The sequence below is a fragment of the Perognathus longimembris genome, chromosome 3 (assembly GCF_023159225.1).
Source record: "Perognathus longimembris pacificus isolate PPM17 chromosome 3, ASM2315922v1, whole genome shotgun sequence".
Taxonomy (NCBI): Eukaryota; Metazoa; Chordata; class Mammalia; order Rodentia; family Heteromyidae; genus Perognathus; species Perognathus longimembris.
Genome location: NC_063163.1, coordinates 91,428,933 through 91,445,081, shown reverse-complemented (window position 1 = coordinate 91,445,081; position 16,149 = coordinate 91,428,933). Strand labels below are relative to the sequence as shown.

Genomic DNA, 16,149 nt, shown 5'->3' with positions numbered 1-16,149 from the left:
CCAGCCTAGCTTTGAACCTCCAGTCCTGGCTTGCTGTCAACTCTGGTTTACACTCCAGGAATGGGAAGCTCTTTTCTTTCCTCATGAGTCCATGCGCCTGTGGCTCACCCAGGACGCTGGAGCCATTGAACCCAGCCTCTCCTTTCTCTTATAGATGCCGCTGCCATCTTGCTGGATGAACAGAACAAGCGGCCCTGCAGGAAGTTCCTCCTGACAGGTAAAGGACTGTGCTGTGCTCAGGTCCCCTGTGCAACCAGCAGCCCCTGTACACCTTCATGAATTTCTGCAGTGCTTATCCAACCCTGGCCACCATCACAAACCTGGGGGTTAGTCAGGGCCTCCCCATGGGTTGCTTTGGGCCAAGCCCACTGGTCCTCATTGCTTTAGATATAGCATGTGATTTTATTGGCTCACTGAGAACAAGCAAGCACTGGAGATTATAAGGAAATTTAGGAGCCAGTTGCCAATGGCTCATGCCTATAATCCTACCTACTAAAGAGGCTGAGATCTGGGGCTGGGAGTGTGGCTTAGCGGTAGAGTGCCTAGCATGCATGAAGCCCTGGGTTCGATTCCTCAGCACCACATATATAGAAAAACCCATAAGTGGTGCTGTGGCTCAAGTGGCAGAGTGCTAGCCTTGAGCAAAAGGAAGCCAGGGACAGTGCTCAGGCCCTGAGTTCAAGCTCCAGTACTGACCAAAAAAAAAAAGAAAGGCAAGCCAGAGTGGTAATTGCCATGCTTGCTTTTACATTCTCTATGGGTTTGTCAGCTTCCTGTCAGCTGAGGCAAAGAAAGAAACCCTGCTGACACAGCTTTTGAGGGAGCTTAGCACTGAAGAGATGTGCTGCTGTTGAGCCCGGGAAGCCAAGTGAATGGCCATGCTCCCAGGACACGGTGCTGCCCTCGATGGCCATCTGGCCTGAGGTCGGGGCCTCCCCACACACTCAGCCTGCTAGATTGCCCTGGCCGAGGGCACTGCCACTGTGCTGTTATTTCCAGGCATGTTTGGGTCATCTTGGTTGAGGTGGAATAGCTGCAGACTTTTGGCTCCTCCATGGGCAACGCTGCCAGTGCCTTCGTGCCAGCCCCAGAGTCATGAACAGGATGCCGTGGGCTGGGCCGGGCAGGTGCTCCAGCTGCTGAGGGCGGGAGGCCCGGCCAGAGTCTGATGTTCTGTTCTGAACTAGGATGGCTACTCTCAGGTTCCGCCTCTAAGCCCTGGGGCCCTCTACCTTGGTGGGCGTTCTTCCCGGATGGGGAGTAACTGTCTTCTCCTTGCAGGTCAGTGTGACTTTGGCTCCAACTGCCGCTTTTCCCACATGTCAGAGCGGGACTTGCAGGAGCTGAGCATCCAGGTGGAGGGTATGTTGCCATGGGGACCTGGGTGTGGGGGCAGGGACGGGGCATGGCATCAGCCCTGGGGAAGCAGCCCTGGGCCTCTTCCACTCTCCTTCACTGGCAGCCACCATTTCACCAGGGGGAGGGGGACTCCCTGAGCCCTCAACTTGAAACAGGGCCAGACATACATGGCTTCTTCCCAGGAGCTGTGAAGTTACACCTCAGTGGCCTTGGGACCGGGGCTCTGGCAGTGGTCTGTGACTGCCCCTCCCTCCTCCTCCCTCCTCCTTCTTTCCCCCCTTCCTCTCCCTTCCTCCACCCCTCCCATTCCCTCGCACATCTCCTACAATCTTGGGGCCTCGTGGTTGAAGCAAACCCTGTCCTTGCTTCAGGTTCTCCCAGCCTGGTGATTTCCACTTCTGCGGAAAGTGGGGTTCACTGCTCACTTTGCAGCTGGAGAACAAGGAAGTCCCACTTGGGTATTCTTCATGGATGTCCTCCTGTCTCCCCTCACTGAACGGGGGACCCCCACAGTCCCAGAGGGCTGCTGCTGCTTCTCCTGTCCAGTGGCTTCCCAGAAGATTGGCCTTGGCCCCCAGTGGGCCTGTCTCCCTCAGCCCAGTCACGCCCTGCACACTCCATGCCCTGAGCCAGCAGTGGTGGCGGCGGCTCTGGCACCCATGCAGGGTTTCCAGGAGCTTTCCCAGGGCAGCGGCGAGGCCTTGCGGGGCTGGCCAGCCAGTCCTGGCAGTGGCAGTGTCTCCAGCTTTTCACTGGCCACAGGCTCTCGGGGAATGGTTGGCTCATGGAAGGGAGCACATAGGCCATGGGGCCTGGAGGCAGGCAGGGTGAGGCCCCAGATGGCTGGCACTTTGGGCTCCTGGTCACCCTTCCTATAGCCGTGGCACATGCCTGCTGTTAGCCTAGAGCCTGTCCCGGAGGGCTGTGGAGCCATAAGTTTGTTTCCCACCAGCCCAAGGCCCCGTTGCAGTGTACCCAGAGAGTCTGGCCCCATCACCTGCCTCTGCAAGCACTGTCTATCTGGACTGGGGGTGTGGCTCAAGTGGTAGCCTGCCAGCCAGCAAACAAGCTGAGGAAGTGTGAGGCTCCAAGTTCAAACTCAAGTGCTGACCAAAGAAAAGAAACAGAAATGGGCTCATTACCTTGCTTGAAGTGAGACACTGGACAAGTGGTGGGGCTGAGATTCTGCCCCATTCTACAGCTTGTGTTGGCTCTTGCATCCCATATTTGGGCTTCTTTGTCCTGTTTCCAGCTCCCCAAAGCTTGAGAGGGCAGCTAGTGTTGCCTGTATTTGCCAGGAGGCAGAGTGATGCTCAGAGCTGGGATGGTGGCACGGGGTAGGAGGTGGCATGGAGGAGGCAAGCAGGGTGCCCTGGGAGGCCAGACAGGATCCCTCACCCCGCTATAGCACCCCAGGCCCGGGCCCTGTCAGTTCTTGCTGCGTTGGGAAGGGAGGGGCTCAGGCAGGCAGGATCTCTCCCCTCATCTATCTCCCTGTCCCCACAGAGGAGAGGCGGGCCCGGGAGTGGCCAGTGGACCCCCCCGAGCTCCCTGAAGGCAATCTGGAAGACTGGCTGGAGAAGAGAAGCAAGCGGCTGAGCTCTGCCCCAAGCAGCAGGTGCAGCCCCAGGGTCCCCTCCCGGAGAGGCAGCACCCCAGCTCACCTGTCCTTTGCACAAGCTGAGGCATGTCTGTGACTGGCCCAGGCCCAAGGGTCAAACACAGACCCCTCCCACAGAGCTCCCTAAGGGGGGGGGGGCACATCAGAAGCTCCTGGGTCCCTAGGCTGCGGCCTGTGGTGCCTGTTCCCTGTCCCCTAAGCCATTGAACCCGAGGGCACACTTAGGGGAGCAGAGGCTCTGTCACCAGGTGTGACACTGGGGGGTCTTGTGTGAGTACAGGTGTGGGGACCTTGGGTTTCTGCCCGGGTCTCAGCTGCCTGGCCCACCTGGGACCCCCCCCCCCCCAGGCCCCTGGAGCAGGTCGGAGCCCCCAGGTGAACTGGGCCAGCCAGGCGTGGCCTGGTGACACCTGCGCTTCACCTCAGCACGGTGACCCCTCAGGGCAGGCCCAGCCATGAGCAGACAGTGGCTAGGGAGGGAGTGCTGGGCTGGCCACAGGCCTGACACAGCCTAATCCCTGGCTGGAGCTGTCCCTGCTTCCTATTGTTGGCTCTTCTGATTGTGCTTTTATCCCTCCTAATCTCCCCGCGCCCCTCTGGGCTGGTGCTACTGTTCTGCCCATCCTCCTCCATATGACTTTATTTCCTTCTGATAAGGACGTGGCTGGGCAGGTGCCAGAGAACTGCTGCTGTCCTTGTGCACAGGGCAGAGTGGCCAGTTGAAGCCAGAGTCCTGCATGCTCAGTGGCGCCCCTCTGTTATGGGGGCCACGGGGATGGGCTTGGGCTGGGGGCTGGCTACTCAGGATGCCCATCTATTGGAGTCTCAGGCAGGCAGAGCACTGTGCTTAGCCGCGGTCCCAGTAGCTGTGTGCCAGTGCCTGGAGACCTGCCTGCTTTGCTAGCAGAAGGGCCTGAGGCTCGGGGGCAGGGGGTCCCCAGGATCACACCCTCTCTAGGGGAGCCCTGCTGTCAACCCGACAGGGAGCCAGCAACTGGCTGACAGCTGGGGCTCTCCCTCCAGCCACTGTGTGGAGCCTCCCCCACACCCACACTTCTCTGCAGCTAGTGGAGTTTATGAAATCTCCCCGGCGCCATAAATCATGTCCGGAGCTGCTGTGTGCGCTTTCCAGCAGGCAGCGCGCCACCAGACAGGGGATGTCCCTGTCCTCTCCACACAGCCCCAGAGGCCGCGCTGGGGCTCGCTCAGGCCCAGATGGGCAGGCCAACGGTCAGGGCCGCTGCCCCCAGCCCTCCATGCCCCGAGGGCCCCTGGCCCCGCTCCTGCAGTATTTGACCACAGGGCGCCCAAGCCAGACTCTCCCCTTCCTTGAAGGCTGGGCCATGCAATGTGGGGCAGCCGTGTCTGGGAGACATCAGTCGCTTGTACCTATTCCCATCTGCAAAGTGGGGTTCCCATGAGGACTCCTGGGGTTTCTCTAGACCTACATGAGTGCGGCTAGCATGGCTACTGGTCCTTTAGCAAGCAGTCCCACCGGATGGCCAGTGGGTGCCAGGCCTGGCTGTGAGCATGGGGACACACACACACACCCCTGGTCCCTACCATTCACTGGAGGGCTCCAAACCCACAGGGAGACACGAGCTCTGCGGGCGCCCTCAAGCCTCAGCTGAGAGCCCAGTCCGCAGGGTGTGAACAGGTGGAGATAGCCTTGGTCAGCTGGCTGGGCCAAGGACACCTTTTCCCAGGCAGCACTTCCGGTGTGTCCTGCATTCAGGGAAGGCGACTGGGGAGAGTACGTGGTAGTTCAGGCGTTTCCTTGCTGGTTCTGAGGATTGAACTCAGAGCCCGGGCAGTCTGTAAGCTCCTTTTGCTCCATGCTAGCACTCTACTGCTTGAGCCACAGCGCCACTTCCAGGTTCTTCCGTGATTTAGTTGGAGATAAGAATCTCACAGACTTTCCTGCCCAAACTGACTTGGAACTACAGCCTCCTGAGCAGCTAGGATTACAGGTGTGAGGCACCTGTGCCCAGCTTAGGCACCTTTAAAAAAAATAGACCATTTTTTTTTCTGACTTCAAAGGTGTACATGCTTATAAAACTTCTGAAAAGTATAAAACAAAAAACCACCCATAACTGCACCACTCAGAGAGAACACTGTTCACATTTTGAGGTGACTTCCAGGATTTTTTATGCATTTATATATGTTATATATCTTTAAACAAAAATAGTATCATGCTATATACATTATTTTATAAGCTACTTTCTGCCTGCTCACAGCACGTCCGTCTGTCCCATTAGTGCAGGTGAGTCCGCCCGCACATGCGCGCAGGCGGGCTACATGGCTCACCACGCCGTGTGTGGCTTCTCACCCCACCCCCCCCCACCCACCCCACCCTCACCAGTGGATACTAAGGTGATTTCCATTTTCTCAAGGCCATTCCTGAGGCTCAGTCCCCTGTCTACAACCCTGCTCTTTGCTAAGCTGTTCCTAGAGGGAAGGTGCAGGCTTGGGGGTCGTTCAGCAGGTCATGCGGGCAGTGGGCCATCCCCACGGCAAGGTCAGAGAGCGTGCACTCGGTCGGGGCTGTGCCCCATTCTGATGCTCTGCCCTCTTTCTCTCTAGGGCTGAACCCATCAGAGCCACAGTCTTCCAGTACCCCATGGGCTGGCCGCCAGTCCAGGAGCTGCCCCCCTCCCTGCGGGCACCTCCACCTGGGGGGTGGCCCCTGCAGCCCAGAGTCCAGTGGGGCTGAGCTCCTCACCCCCACCAGACCCCCCCCCACCCAGTCAACTAGCCCATCACAATAAAGGCAACTTTCATATTGTGGTTCAGAGCCCCCTTCTTGCTGTGCCCCCCGGGGCTCAGGAGACCCCATACCAACTGTACCCTGGTCCCAGTCTACACCAGGCAGCTTCCCCCTACCCCCACTCCACTGTCCCCTGCAGGTGTCTGCAGAAGATGGGCGAGGAAACTTCCAGATGCTGGACATGAAGTGTCTTCGTGGTGGTTTATGTTTCTCCGGCTGGCTTTCTCAGCTCTGTCTTCCAGCCCCTGGTCAGGGGGCAGACCCTGCCCCTTGGGACTGGGCAGAGGGCACACCGGGGTGGCTGTGTCACAGCCAGGTGGGAAGCAGCCCAAGTCTGGAGAGGAGCCCCAGGCCTCCATCTGCCACCCAGCCTGGCAGCGCTCGCAGCCTCCACGCCGCCCGTGCCGAGCTGGTATTAAGCATTTGGTGCAGAGGAGTGGGAGGGCCCGGGAGGAGCGGCCCACCGCGCCTCTTGGCACGCACAGCGCTGGGTTGTGCCAGCTTCTCAGCCCGGCGGGTAGCCTCCCAGGGTTCTAGCTGGAGGAGTGCCCTGTCCTGGCTGCTCAGCTACCTGGGCCTCCCCACCTCCACCCTGCTCCCCTCCAGCACATTCCAGTTCTGGGCTCTGTGCTGAGGGGGGGTACAGCCTTTAGTTACTGGGCCTTTGGTGGGGGAATCCGGGGGTTGGGGCCTTGGGAACACCCAAGATGCTGCCTCCTCAAGCTCCTGCCCTTTGCAAAAACGGGGGTTCTCTGAAGGCAAACCGAGGTTGGATCTCAGGTGCTGCCCATGAGCCCAGCAGGTGTGGGCCCCGGCAGGTGAGGGGGAGGAGGTCTGGGTTTGGGTTTAAGGAGGATTGGAGGCAAGGACCCGGGGGGGACTCCAGCCTCATGCCCTTCTTCAGGAGGAGGCTGGCAGCCTCTGCCTCTTCTGCCCTCTCTGGATACAGGGTACCTCTCCTGCCTAAGGGACCTAGCAGTGGCTGGGTGACAGGGGTTCCCTCCTTCATTTCCCAGGACCCCTGGGGCATTGGGAAGTTAGCACTACGTGGAGACCAGGTGAGGGCACGGGGCAGGGTGCAGAGCCACCTCCGGGTTCTCCACAGCCCGGCCCCAGCTCCATGCAAGGCCTGCGGGGCGGGCGGGGGAGCGGCCGTCCAGGCCCTGCGGTACCTGTGGGTGGTGGGCCTGGGAGCCGGGTGGGGGACAGGGCTGCAGGCGGCAATGGCGGCGTGGCATGGGCCCGGCACTGCATGCGCCGTGCGGCGCCTACTTCATGCCACTGCGCAGCACCTGGTTGGCTGCGATGAGCATGACACTGATGATGAAGGCGATGGCGAAGGCGCAGATGAGACTCTTGCGCACGCATGTCTGGCGGATCTGCTGGTTGGAGCAGGCTGTGGCCGCCCACCGGGAACACCACAGGGAGACAGAAGGGGATGGGAGGGATAGAATCAGGAGCTGCCTGCACTTGGGCTCAGGCTCCACCCAGGGGGAGACTGGCAAGAAGCCCCCTATCCACCTCCCCTCGCTCACAAACCAAGGAAGCTGGCCCGTGGAGCCAGGGCCGGCCACTCACTCTCCACGTCCACGGGGCACTCCTCAGCCGTGCCCAGGTGGCTCTCCTCCTCCGTCATGATGATGTTCTCGATGTCCTTCATGGACAGGTGCTCACAGAAAGTGTCATAGAGCAGCCGCTTCAGCTCGTCCACCGTCAGCTTCTGCATGTCACACTGGGGTGGGGTTGGGGCAAACAGTGCTTTAGCTGCCTGCCCACTGCCATCCCCACCTAGCACCCCACCATCATGGAGCCCCACTTCCCACAGCTCGCTCTACTGTCCAACACCTGCCTCTTCCAGGGAGTCCACAAGACACATGTGGACGGAAGCCTGGACCAACCAGTCCTCCCCAGTGCAGCCTAGCACTGGCAGACCCCAGGACCCCCTCCAAGGCCACCTGGCCTGGGGCCGAACCTTCCAGAAGACCGTGTCGAAGTCGGTGCCATGGAACTTCTCTGGGATCCCAGACGTCGATAGCTTGGGTCCCAGGAGCGTCACAAACTCCTCAAAGTCCACCTGGCCGTCACCTGGAGGGGCAGAGTCAATCCAGCCAGAACCCGGCCTGAGCAGGGACCCCACTTCCCAAAGGACCTAGGATGGAGTCCTGGCCCATGTGACCCTAGGCTGGCACCCCCTCCTGTGCCCGGAGCACTGAGCATGCCAAGCTCCGGGCGGGGGCGGAGACCTAGTGTGATGGGCCCTGAGGGGGTGGGAGAGGTGGACAGCAGTGAGTGGGCAGCCAGCAGCGCCAGGTTCCACTAGAACCTTCCATGGCTCCCCAGCACTGCTGTCCAACAAGCTCTTCCACCATGCAGAGAAAACAAGGCCCAAGTGGGAGCGAGGGAGGGGAGCAGAGGGTCCCCATGACACTCAATTCTCTCTCCATAAAATGCCAGATGGCAAAAACAACCCATCAGTGACTTTGGGGTGACAGGATCTGGGGTGTTTATTGTATGCTTTCTTCTTTGGCATACTTTAAAATGTCTCAAGCAACAGAGAGAGAGGGGGGCAGCCTTTAGCCTGGCCCCATGTAACTGTGACAGAAACACAGCCAGACCAGACTGCAACCTGCCACAGGCTTTGGGGTGGCTCCAAGCAGAGGAGCAAGAGGCCCGGGTGAGGCTGGGCCTCGGTGGCGCGGTGGGAAGTGGAGGAAGGGGTTGATGCTCACCGTCCATGTCCAGCCTCTGGATGATGACCTCCAGCTCCACCTCATTGGGCATGTAGCCCAGCGAGCGCATGGCCGTGCCCAGCTCTTGCTTGGAGATGAAGCCATTGCCATCCCGGTCAAACACTTTGAAGGCCTCTCGGATCTCTGTAGAGGAGAAGCAGGACAGGCTGGGGCCTCAGCACTGTCCCCCACAGATGTGGAGGATCTGAGGGACCACCCGGAGCCTACAGGTGTGGTGACACGCTCCCTCGGGATACGGATGCCTTCGTAGTGCTGTAGGGTGAGGTCTCCGTGGGCCCGGAACCATGGCCGCCCGGAGCACGCTTGGCTCTCCTGGTGTGCTCACAACGACCCCGTGTGGCGGGTGCAAGGATGACGAGAACGCTGGGCACAGTGGCCAAGGCAGCTGCTGAGAAGGGTTCCCAGTACACAGGCATGCATGGGAGCGAGCACACGCTCCCTCCAGCCCTGTCCCGCTGGGCTTCCTCTCCCAGCTCGCTTCACCCCAGCCAGCCCAGTGCCTGTGGCGACCTGTCCGTGCTCAAGCTGATGGCTGGGCACAGGCTGCCTCTCAGCTCCGGGGAAGACGGAGATGGGATGGAAGAGGATCAGATGCAGGGGTCCCCAACCCATTGAACAGGGGGGTGAGTGAGGCCTAAGGGCCTGCATGACTCCAGTGGGCAGCAACGCACTTGGCTGGAGCCCTGGAATGAGTGACTCTGACCTAGGGCCCACCTCCATCTTACCCACAACCTCATGGGCAGAACGGTGTCAGAAGGGCTGGGTTAGGGGGTCCTAACCTCTTACCTTTGTATTTCCCTTTGGGGGGACAGATCTCAATCCACTAGATACCACTGCCTAAAGTCCTCCTCTTCAGTGGCTTCTCAGCTTTTGCCTAAGTTGTCTACCCAGAGGGCAGAGTCCAGCTGCGTGCGTGCATGTGTGCGCATGTGCCATGCAGACACAGGACTCCACATGGTGGAGATCCAGCAAAAGAGGCCCAATGGCTGGCCTGGCTCAGTGGGGCTTAAAAGCTATTACTACACATGAGGCGTGAGCCCTAACATGGTAGGACTCTATACTTTGAAGCTGTTCCCCTGATCTCCTGGGTGGTAGGGAGGCTAGGCCTGGCAACCCCACCATGTACTGGGAGACACAGCCCTTGGCATAGGTCTTGAACCAAGGTCTCAACCCCCACAGACTCTGCCACTGGTGTCAGGTCTTGTGGGCAGGTGGAAACACAACAGTGCCCAAATGCCCAGACCCCAGCCTATTACAGGCAAGGCCTGAAGCTCTGGTGTCATAACCAGTGGCCCAGGGCCAAGGAAGCATCTGGGCTAGGCCCCGCCAGGCCTGAAGGTTTCTATAAAGCCTAACCACAGGGAGCTCTAAGCAACACCAACACCAACAACCATTCCCTCAGTCCCTGAGGAGGCAGAGGCTCCCCATGACCGGAGGTTTGGAAGCAGAGGCTGAGCAGCTGTGGTGGCTGTCGCGGGAGTTCCGGTCAGCTGGGAGTCTGTAGCAGATATGGAGGTATGCACACACACCTGTGGGGGGCTGGCTATCAATCCCCCCTCCCGCATTCCTGTGACATGAACCCGAGAGGCCCTCTGCATTTACTTCTATGCTTTAACCAGAACTGCAACTCTGACTCCCATGGTGAGCTCCTACGCAGCCCGGCCCTCGCCCTCCTCCCCTCCTCACTCCAGGCTAACCTAGGCCCTTCCTTGCCCCTCACAGACTTGTTCTTCCCCCACGATGGACTAAATTGTGAATGCCAATGGGGGGGGGCATTGTCCTCATGACGTGAAGCAATACCCAAGCGTGCTGAATGAATGCCGAAAGACTGAAGGCAGAGACTCGGAGGAAGGGCTTGGAGCAGGGGCCACAGCCATCCCGCAGGGAAGGCGGAAGGGAAGACAGGCACTGCCTGTCCCCCCACCTGATCCCCAAAGACTGTTCCCACCCTATGGGTCACCACAGAATAGGAAGCAGAGCTGAAGGTAGAGGTGGTTTGGGGGTTCCTGGGGTCAAGCACTGACTGTACCCTTCTGAGCCTGAGGCTCTTTGGGGAGTTCCCCAAGTGGGGTGCAGAGTTACGGAGACTACAGTGGCAGCTGCCCCTCCCCTGCAGCGAGCAGAGGGTCAGGCTGTCCCGCCCTCGTGGCTCCCCTTCCAGGCCTCAGCTTATCTGACTTTCCTGGAGCACACTGCGTGTGGAGGACAGGCTGAGGTGGGGATAGGAGGGGGGACAGCATAGGGCAAGTGAGTCTTTGGGTGCAAGAACAGATGACAGGCTGAGGCGAGGACAGGAGAAGGCAGGTGAATCTTAGTGGGCATGCATGGATGACAGGTTGAGGTGGGGCTCACTCCACTAGGAAAATCTACATCCTGCCACCTCCCCCTTGTGCACGCCGCAGCCTAGGAGCCCTATCCTGGCTCCTGCCAGTCTCCATTTGCCCGTGGAGATCCAGTTTAAGGGCCACCTTCTCAGCTAAGGAGAGTCACAGGGACACAGGTTCAAATCCCAGCTCTCCTCCATCCCAGCTGGGTGACCTTGGACAAGGGTTTACTCACCTGTACAATGGGACTTGCTTGGATGATTAAGCAAGAAAATGAGTCTGAGCCAGGCTCAGGGTGGATGCTGTAAATCAGCTCATCCCAGATGGCAGAGCCGGAAGGAGAAGGAGGACGGGGTGAACTCCGGATGCCAGGCTGGCCCACCTGCTGGCTGGGCCTGGGACCCGAGGCCCAGGCTTGGGCTCTGGGTCTACTGCTCTGCAGCCAAGTAGCCTGGGAAGGCCCTTCTGTCCCTGAGCCTCAGCCCCCTCACCTGGGAGTCACGTGGGGCCAGGCCGCTGCGGGGTTCCTGGACAGGGTGGGTGTCAGGACTGGCACTGCATGCCGGCAACTGGGTGCATTTCCCCGAAAGCCCTACTCCTCTCCCCACCCCACAAGGCCAAGGGAAGTGGTGTGCTCCATCTTGGCATAGGGCTGCCTGGCCCGGGAACGGCTGGCAGGGCCACCAGGTTTCCAGGCTGATGCTGCCCGCCCCCATCACCTCCACCCCAACCTCCCCTGCTCCCCTCCCCAATCTGCAGAGCTGTGTCAGGGCCCACGCCCCCAGCAGGCCCCCACAGATGCCAGTGTTGTATCAGTGACAGAGTCCACGGGGGGACACAGGCTGGAGGTCACGGGAAGGGGCAGTGCCCGTCCTCTGCAGAGGCTGCCAGGCTCCGCAGCATTGGCCCTGCGCCGCACCTCTCCAGCATCCCAGAGCTGCTGGCCTGGGCAGAGGCGACGGCTGGGCTGTTGGGCCCAGGGTAGGAAGGGGGCTCCTCAGCCTTTCCTTGCCTTCAAGGCCCATTTGCTCCCCTCAATCCGCACTCCACTGTCAACCCGGACAGACAACCTGGTGGCCTTTCTGCCTGCCTTGTCCTTCCTCCTCTCTCTGGCCAGCCATCCCTGATTCCATCCTCTGGACTGGCCTGCTGGGCACCTCTGAGGCCTCTGCTGTGGGCTGACCTTGGGGTGTTCAGAGAAAAGGAATGCGGAAAAACCCCTGCCTCTCCCTCACAAAGACTGAGTGGGCTCCAGCTATAGCCCGACCCTGCCAACCATCACCCACAGCTCCCCTGAGCCACAGGTCCCCAGGCATCAATGCCAGACTTAGTCCTGGCCCCCAGCTTCCCCGGGGGCCCCCAGCCCGTACACCTGAGCCCATGCCCCATGTGCTCCAGGCTCACCTCTGCGGGGTCCCCTCTTCCATCTCCCCTGCTGCTATGTTTGGGCCCCCTCACACCTCACTGCCACCTCACTGTGCATCCTCTACCATCAGCTGTGCTGGAGAGGGCAATGCAACCCTCTTTCACAGATGGGGAAATCAAGGCTCAAAGAAGCAAGTGATGGCCTAAGCTGGCTCCATGAGTGTGCAGACAGAGACCCAGTGCTGCCTGACGAGAAAAGCCCTCATCTCAACTCTGTGTGCCCTACTTCCCATCTGGGGCCTTCTCACAGACTGACCACCCCGGTTTTCTGCCGCAAGCAGGCACGTACTGTCTACAGCGTTTCATCCCAGGCCACCCGGCTGCTTCTTCCTGGCACATGTGGCTTCTTCACCAATGGCCTCCTCCCATCAAGGGCCTGGGTCTGACGCAGACCACCCCGGGGCAGGAGCACTCACTAGTGTGTGCCAGAGAGCCAGTGGGGGCTGAGGGGCATCTGAGCCGCTCCACCCAGTCCTCCCATCCAACGACCACAGCCAGGAGCCCAGTCCTGCTGAAGGCTTTTGGGGGTTTCTGCAACTAAAAAGGGGGTTTGTCGAGGAGGACTTTCTGCTTTCATCTGCCGATGCCCACAGGCACCTGCTGCCCCGTGCCCTCCCCCCCCCCCACAGCCTGGGGATGGCTCTGTCCTTCAGGTGCCCCTTGCACGAGGGCCCCTCTCCTAGCACAGGAGAAGGGGACAGCAAGAAGCGGTGAGCATGGTGCTGGTGACTAATGCATGGGCTTCAGCCAGCACAACTGCTGGAGGCCTGAGGGAGCCTGTGGCCTCTGCGCCCGCCCGGTGCCTTGCTCACCCTTGCATGCGCGTCACCTCACAGCCTCTCCTCTTCCTCACCGTGTGCACTCTCGAGCTGGGGGATCAGGAGAGAAGCAAACCAGGGAGGTCTGGCACTAGGGTGCCGAAAGCCAGGGGAGGGGATGAGGCAGAGGCTGCCTAAGATCTGGGGACCTATTGCCCGCTATCTAAGAGACCAGGAGGAAGGGATGGGCGAGGACGTGAATGGGGAAGCAGGAAGGAGGTCTAGGAAGGCCCAGGGGATGCAGATGGATGAAGGGGATAAAGATGGACGATGGGGACAGATGCCTGTACCCCATCAGCTGCCTTCTCACCCCTCGTCCTGCTCCCTCCTTTCCCTAGGCCCTGGAGGAGGCTCTGGGTCCTGGTCTTTGGCCCAGACTGGCTTTGAGGACATAGGCTTGGGGTGCTGAAGTCAGGTCGGGAAGCTGGCGCATCCCCCCACCTGTCCCACCTGCTCAGTCCAGACCTTGTCTCCTTGGCCCCCCAAGGCTTAGGTGGGGGTGAAGGGCAGGTGGCTGGAGTGTGGCCTGTGGTGCAGTGAGCTTAGTGGTGGCAGCTGCCTCTTCTCTCCAGGTCCTCCTCACCCCAATCTGATTCCCCCCAGAAGCTGTCCGGATCCAGGTGTGGAAAGACCACGAGGAAAGACCTTCCTCAGTGGCTTCTTCCTGGGTTCCTCCTCCCTAACTGCGATGGTCCCGCAGCTGCACTCCGTGGGCCCCCATGAGACCCCTGGGCCCCCGGGAGCCCGGCTCCGGCGCTGGGGAACCAGCAGACCCTAAGAAGCCGAGGCTCAGGGCTGCCTGAGCCCCCCAACTCCAGTCCATTTGGGGCCCCGGGAGGTCTGGGGGAGGGGACTCCCCAGGCGCCTCTCCCAGCTCTGCGGGGAACGCGGAGCGCCGGGCAGGCCCGAGGGGTCTCGCCGCCCAGCTCCGACCCCGGGTCCCGCCCCCTGCCCCGGCCCGCGGCGCGGGGCTCCCCTTCGCGTCCACGAGGAGCCGGGGAGCCGGAAGCGGGGCAGGGGTCCCGGCCCCTCTGCCTTTCCCTTCCTGGCTCGGTTACGGCGACTGAGCCGCCCAACCCCGGCCACTTGTTGTCGCCACCTCCTCGCGGCCGCCCGGCCGGCGCTACGGGTTGGGGTCCCCGCGGGAGCGCGGGGAAGGGGCGCGGGCGGCGGGCGGGCCGGGGCCAGGCGGGAGCCCCGCAACAGCCCGCGCCCCTTCTCCCGCCGCCCGAGCAGATTGGATTTTTAAAGCGACACGAGCAGAATGTCAATGCGAGCGCAGAGCCGCCGGCGGGCGCCGCGGAGATCGGGATGCGGGTGCTCGGGCTGGGGGGCCGGGCTCGGATCCCCCCCCCAACCCGCCGCATCGCACCGCACCGCACCGCCGACCGCGGGCCGCGCGGCCCCGTGACCCCGCTGCGGGGCCCGGCAAGTTTCCGCAGCGCCGGGGGCCACGCGGGCAGGGGCCGGGGCGCCCCCCAGACCTCGTACGCGGGCGCCCGGAGGGCCGGGGGTGCGGCCGGGGCCGACCCCGCGCGCCGCCCGCGCCCCGCGCCTCACCTGGCGCACAGGTAGGGCCGCGGGCCGGGGTCCCGCGCGCACTCACCCTCCAGCTCGTCCTCGGGGATGTCCACCGGGCGCTGCTCCGACAGCAGGTTGGGCACGGTGTAGATGCCCCGGTACATCAACGCCGCCGTCACCGGGTGGAACGGCATCTTGGAGGCTCCGCGCCCGCCCGCCCGCCGCAAACTTTGAGGCCGGGGCTCATGGGCCGCCGGCGGCCCCGGGGGCGGCCGGCGCGGGCGGGGCGCGCGGCGGCGAGGCGGGGGGCCGCCCCTCCGGGGGCCTAGCGCCCCCGGGCCCCAGGCCGCCGGCCCATGCCGCCCCGCTCCTCGCCGGGCTCCCGGCCGGGGATCCCCCACGCGCGGGGCGGCGGGGGCGGCGCCGCTCGGGCCTCTCCGCTCCGACCGCCCGGCGCCTGCCCGCCGCGCCCGCTCCGCCGAGCCCCGCGCGCTCCGGGCCGCTCGCCTCCCGCTCGTCCGCTCGCCGGCGCGGCCGCCCGGCCCGGCGCTCCGGCTCTCGCCGCCTCTCTCTGTCTGCCGGCCGGCTCCGCGCCGCGCTCGCCGCGCTCCCCGCCTCCCCCGCCCGCGCGCCCCCCCGCCCCGCCCCCGGCGCTGCCCCCGCCCCCCCGCCTGCCCCCCCCGCCCCCCAAGCCTGGCCGCCCCCCCCCCGCTCGGCCCCTCCCCGCCCCCGTCCGCTGGCACTGGCCCCATCAGCCCCGGATTCCCCTGTCCCCTAGGGCCCCTCAGATCTCCCTTCACCGCCACCAGGAGGGGGGGGGCGGTGCCTTTGGAGGGGCTCCTCCTTTGTACCCCCTGGCCCACCTGCCTCCACAGCCCACCATGCGGGACCTGGGAACCAGCTGAGCCCCAGAAACATGAGCTTCGGGTCCTCAAATAGTATCACTGGGCTGGCGCTTAGAGAGGCTTTAAAGTGGGGAAACTGAGGCCAAGAGAAGGACGTTGGCCAAGGTCACAAGGGACGCGGCGGGAGCTGAGCACAGGCTTGGAGCAGGCGTTCTTGGCCTGTGGCTGGCTCTGGTGACGGACTGACCTTGCCCCCACAGAGGATCCAGACCTCCATCGTCCCCAACCTCGGCTGCTGCTGCTTGGCTGGATCGGGCCCTGCCTCTCCGCCCCAGGGGCCTTGGCCGGGGGCCTGAGGGGTCTGCTGTGAGACGTGCCTGGGCGCGTGGCTGCGGGTTATACACACAGGGCCACAGCCGGGGTGCGGGTACTTGTTCGAAGGAGCATGTGCATGCATTTATCTTTGATCTACACGAGTGTGAAAAGGCCATCAGTGTGTGCACATGTGTTTTCAAGCCCACAAGCAGATGGAAGTGAGTCTGACCGCTTGCAATGTCCAAGGTTGTGAGCCAGCAGGGAAGAAGGCAGGCACAGATCAGAGGCAGGTGAGAGGGCATGTGCCTGCCCTTGAGCTGGGAATGGTGGAGGCAGGTGCGTGCACAGGTGTGCATGTGCAACTCTGAGGGATGGTGACCTCCTGGCCTAGGCTGCACAAGGTT

At 62.3% G+C, this 16,149-nt stretch overlaps 2 protein-coding genes across 4 annotated transcripts in view; one reads left to right on the top strand and one right to left on the bottom strand.

The window, feature by feature from the left end:
• Positions 1 to 5,765, top strand: part of Zmat5 (zinc finger matrin-type 5) — a 28,381-nt gene extending 22,616 nt beyond the window's left edge. For all 3 annotated transcript variants that reach the window (XM_048343267.1, XM_048343268.1, XM_048343269.1), the window contains exons 3-6: positions 155 to 217; positions 1,282 to 1,362; positions 2,866 to 2,977; positions 5,564 to 5,765. In XM_048343267.1, coding sequence (XP_048199224.1) covers positions 155 to 217; positions 1,282 to 1,362; positions 2,866 to 2,977; positions 5,564 to 5,693 — 386 coding nt within the window. In that variant the 3' untranslated portion in view covers positions 5,694 to 5,765. The remainder of the gene's footprint in view (positions 1 to 154; positions 218 to 1,281; positions 1,363 to 2,865; positions 2,978 to 5,563) is intronic.
• Positions 5,742 to 14,824, bottom strand: Cabp7 (calcium binding protein 7). Its single transcript, XM_048343266.1, has 5 exons — positions 14,671 to 14,824; positions 8,477 to 8,620; positions 7,720 to 7,832; positions 7,326 to 7,479; positions 5,742 to 7,143 (listed from the first exon to the last, which is right to left on the bottom strand). The coding sequence occupies exons 1-5, from the start codon at positions 14,777 to 14,779 to the stop codon at positions 7,016 to 7,018; spliced, it is 648 nt and encodes a 215-aa protein (XP_048199223.1). The 5' UTR covers positions 14,780 to 14,824; the 3' UTR covers positions 5,742 to 7,015.
• Positions 14,825 to 16,149: the final 1,325 nt, after the last annotated feature.

Bases quoted from the DNA above. Each gene is read 5' to 3' on its own strand.
- Cabp7 (XM_048343266.1), bottom strand. From the start codon at position 14,779: ATGCCGTTCCACCCGGTGACGGCGGCGTTGATGTACCGGGGCATCTAC. The intron at 7,833-8,476 runs GTGAGCATCAAC...CTGCCCCTCCAG, and splicing joins CCAGAGGCTGGACATGGACG to GTGACGGCCAGGTGGACTTT. The intron at 7,144-7,325 runs GTGAGTGGCCGG...GGGCGGCCACAG, and splicing joins GTGCCCCGTGGACGTGGAGA to CCTGCTCCAACCAGCAGATC.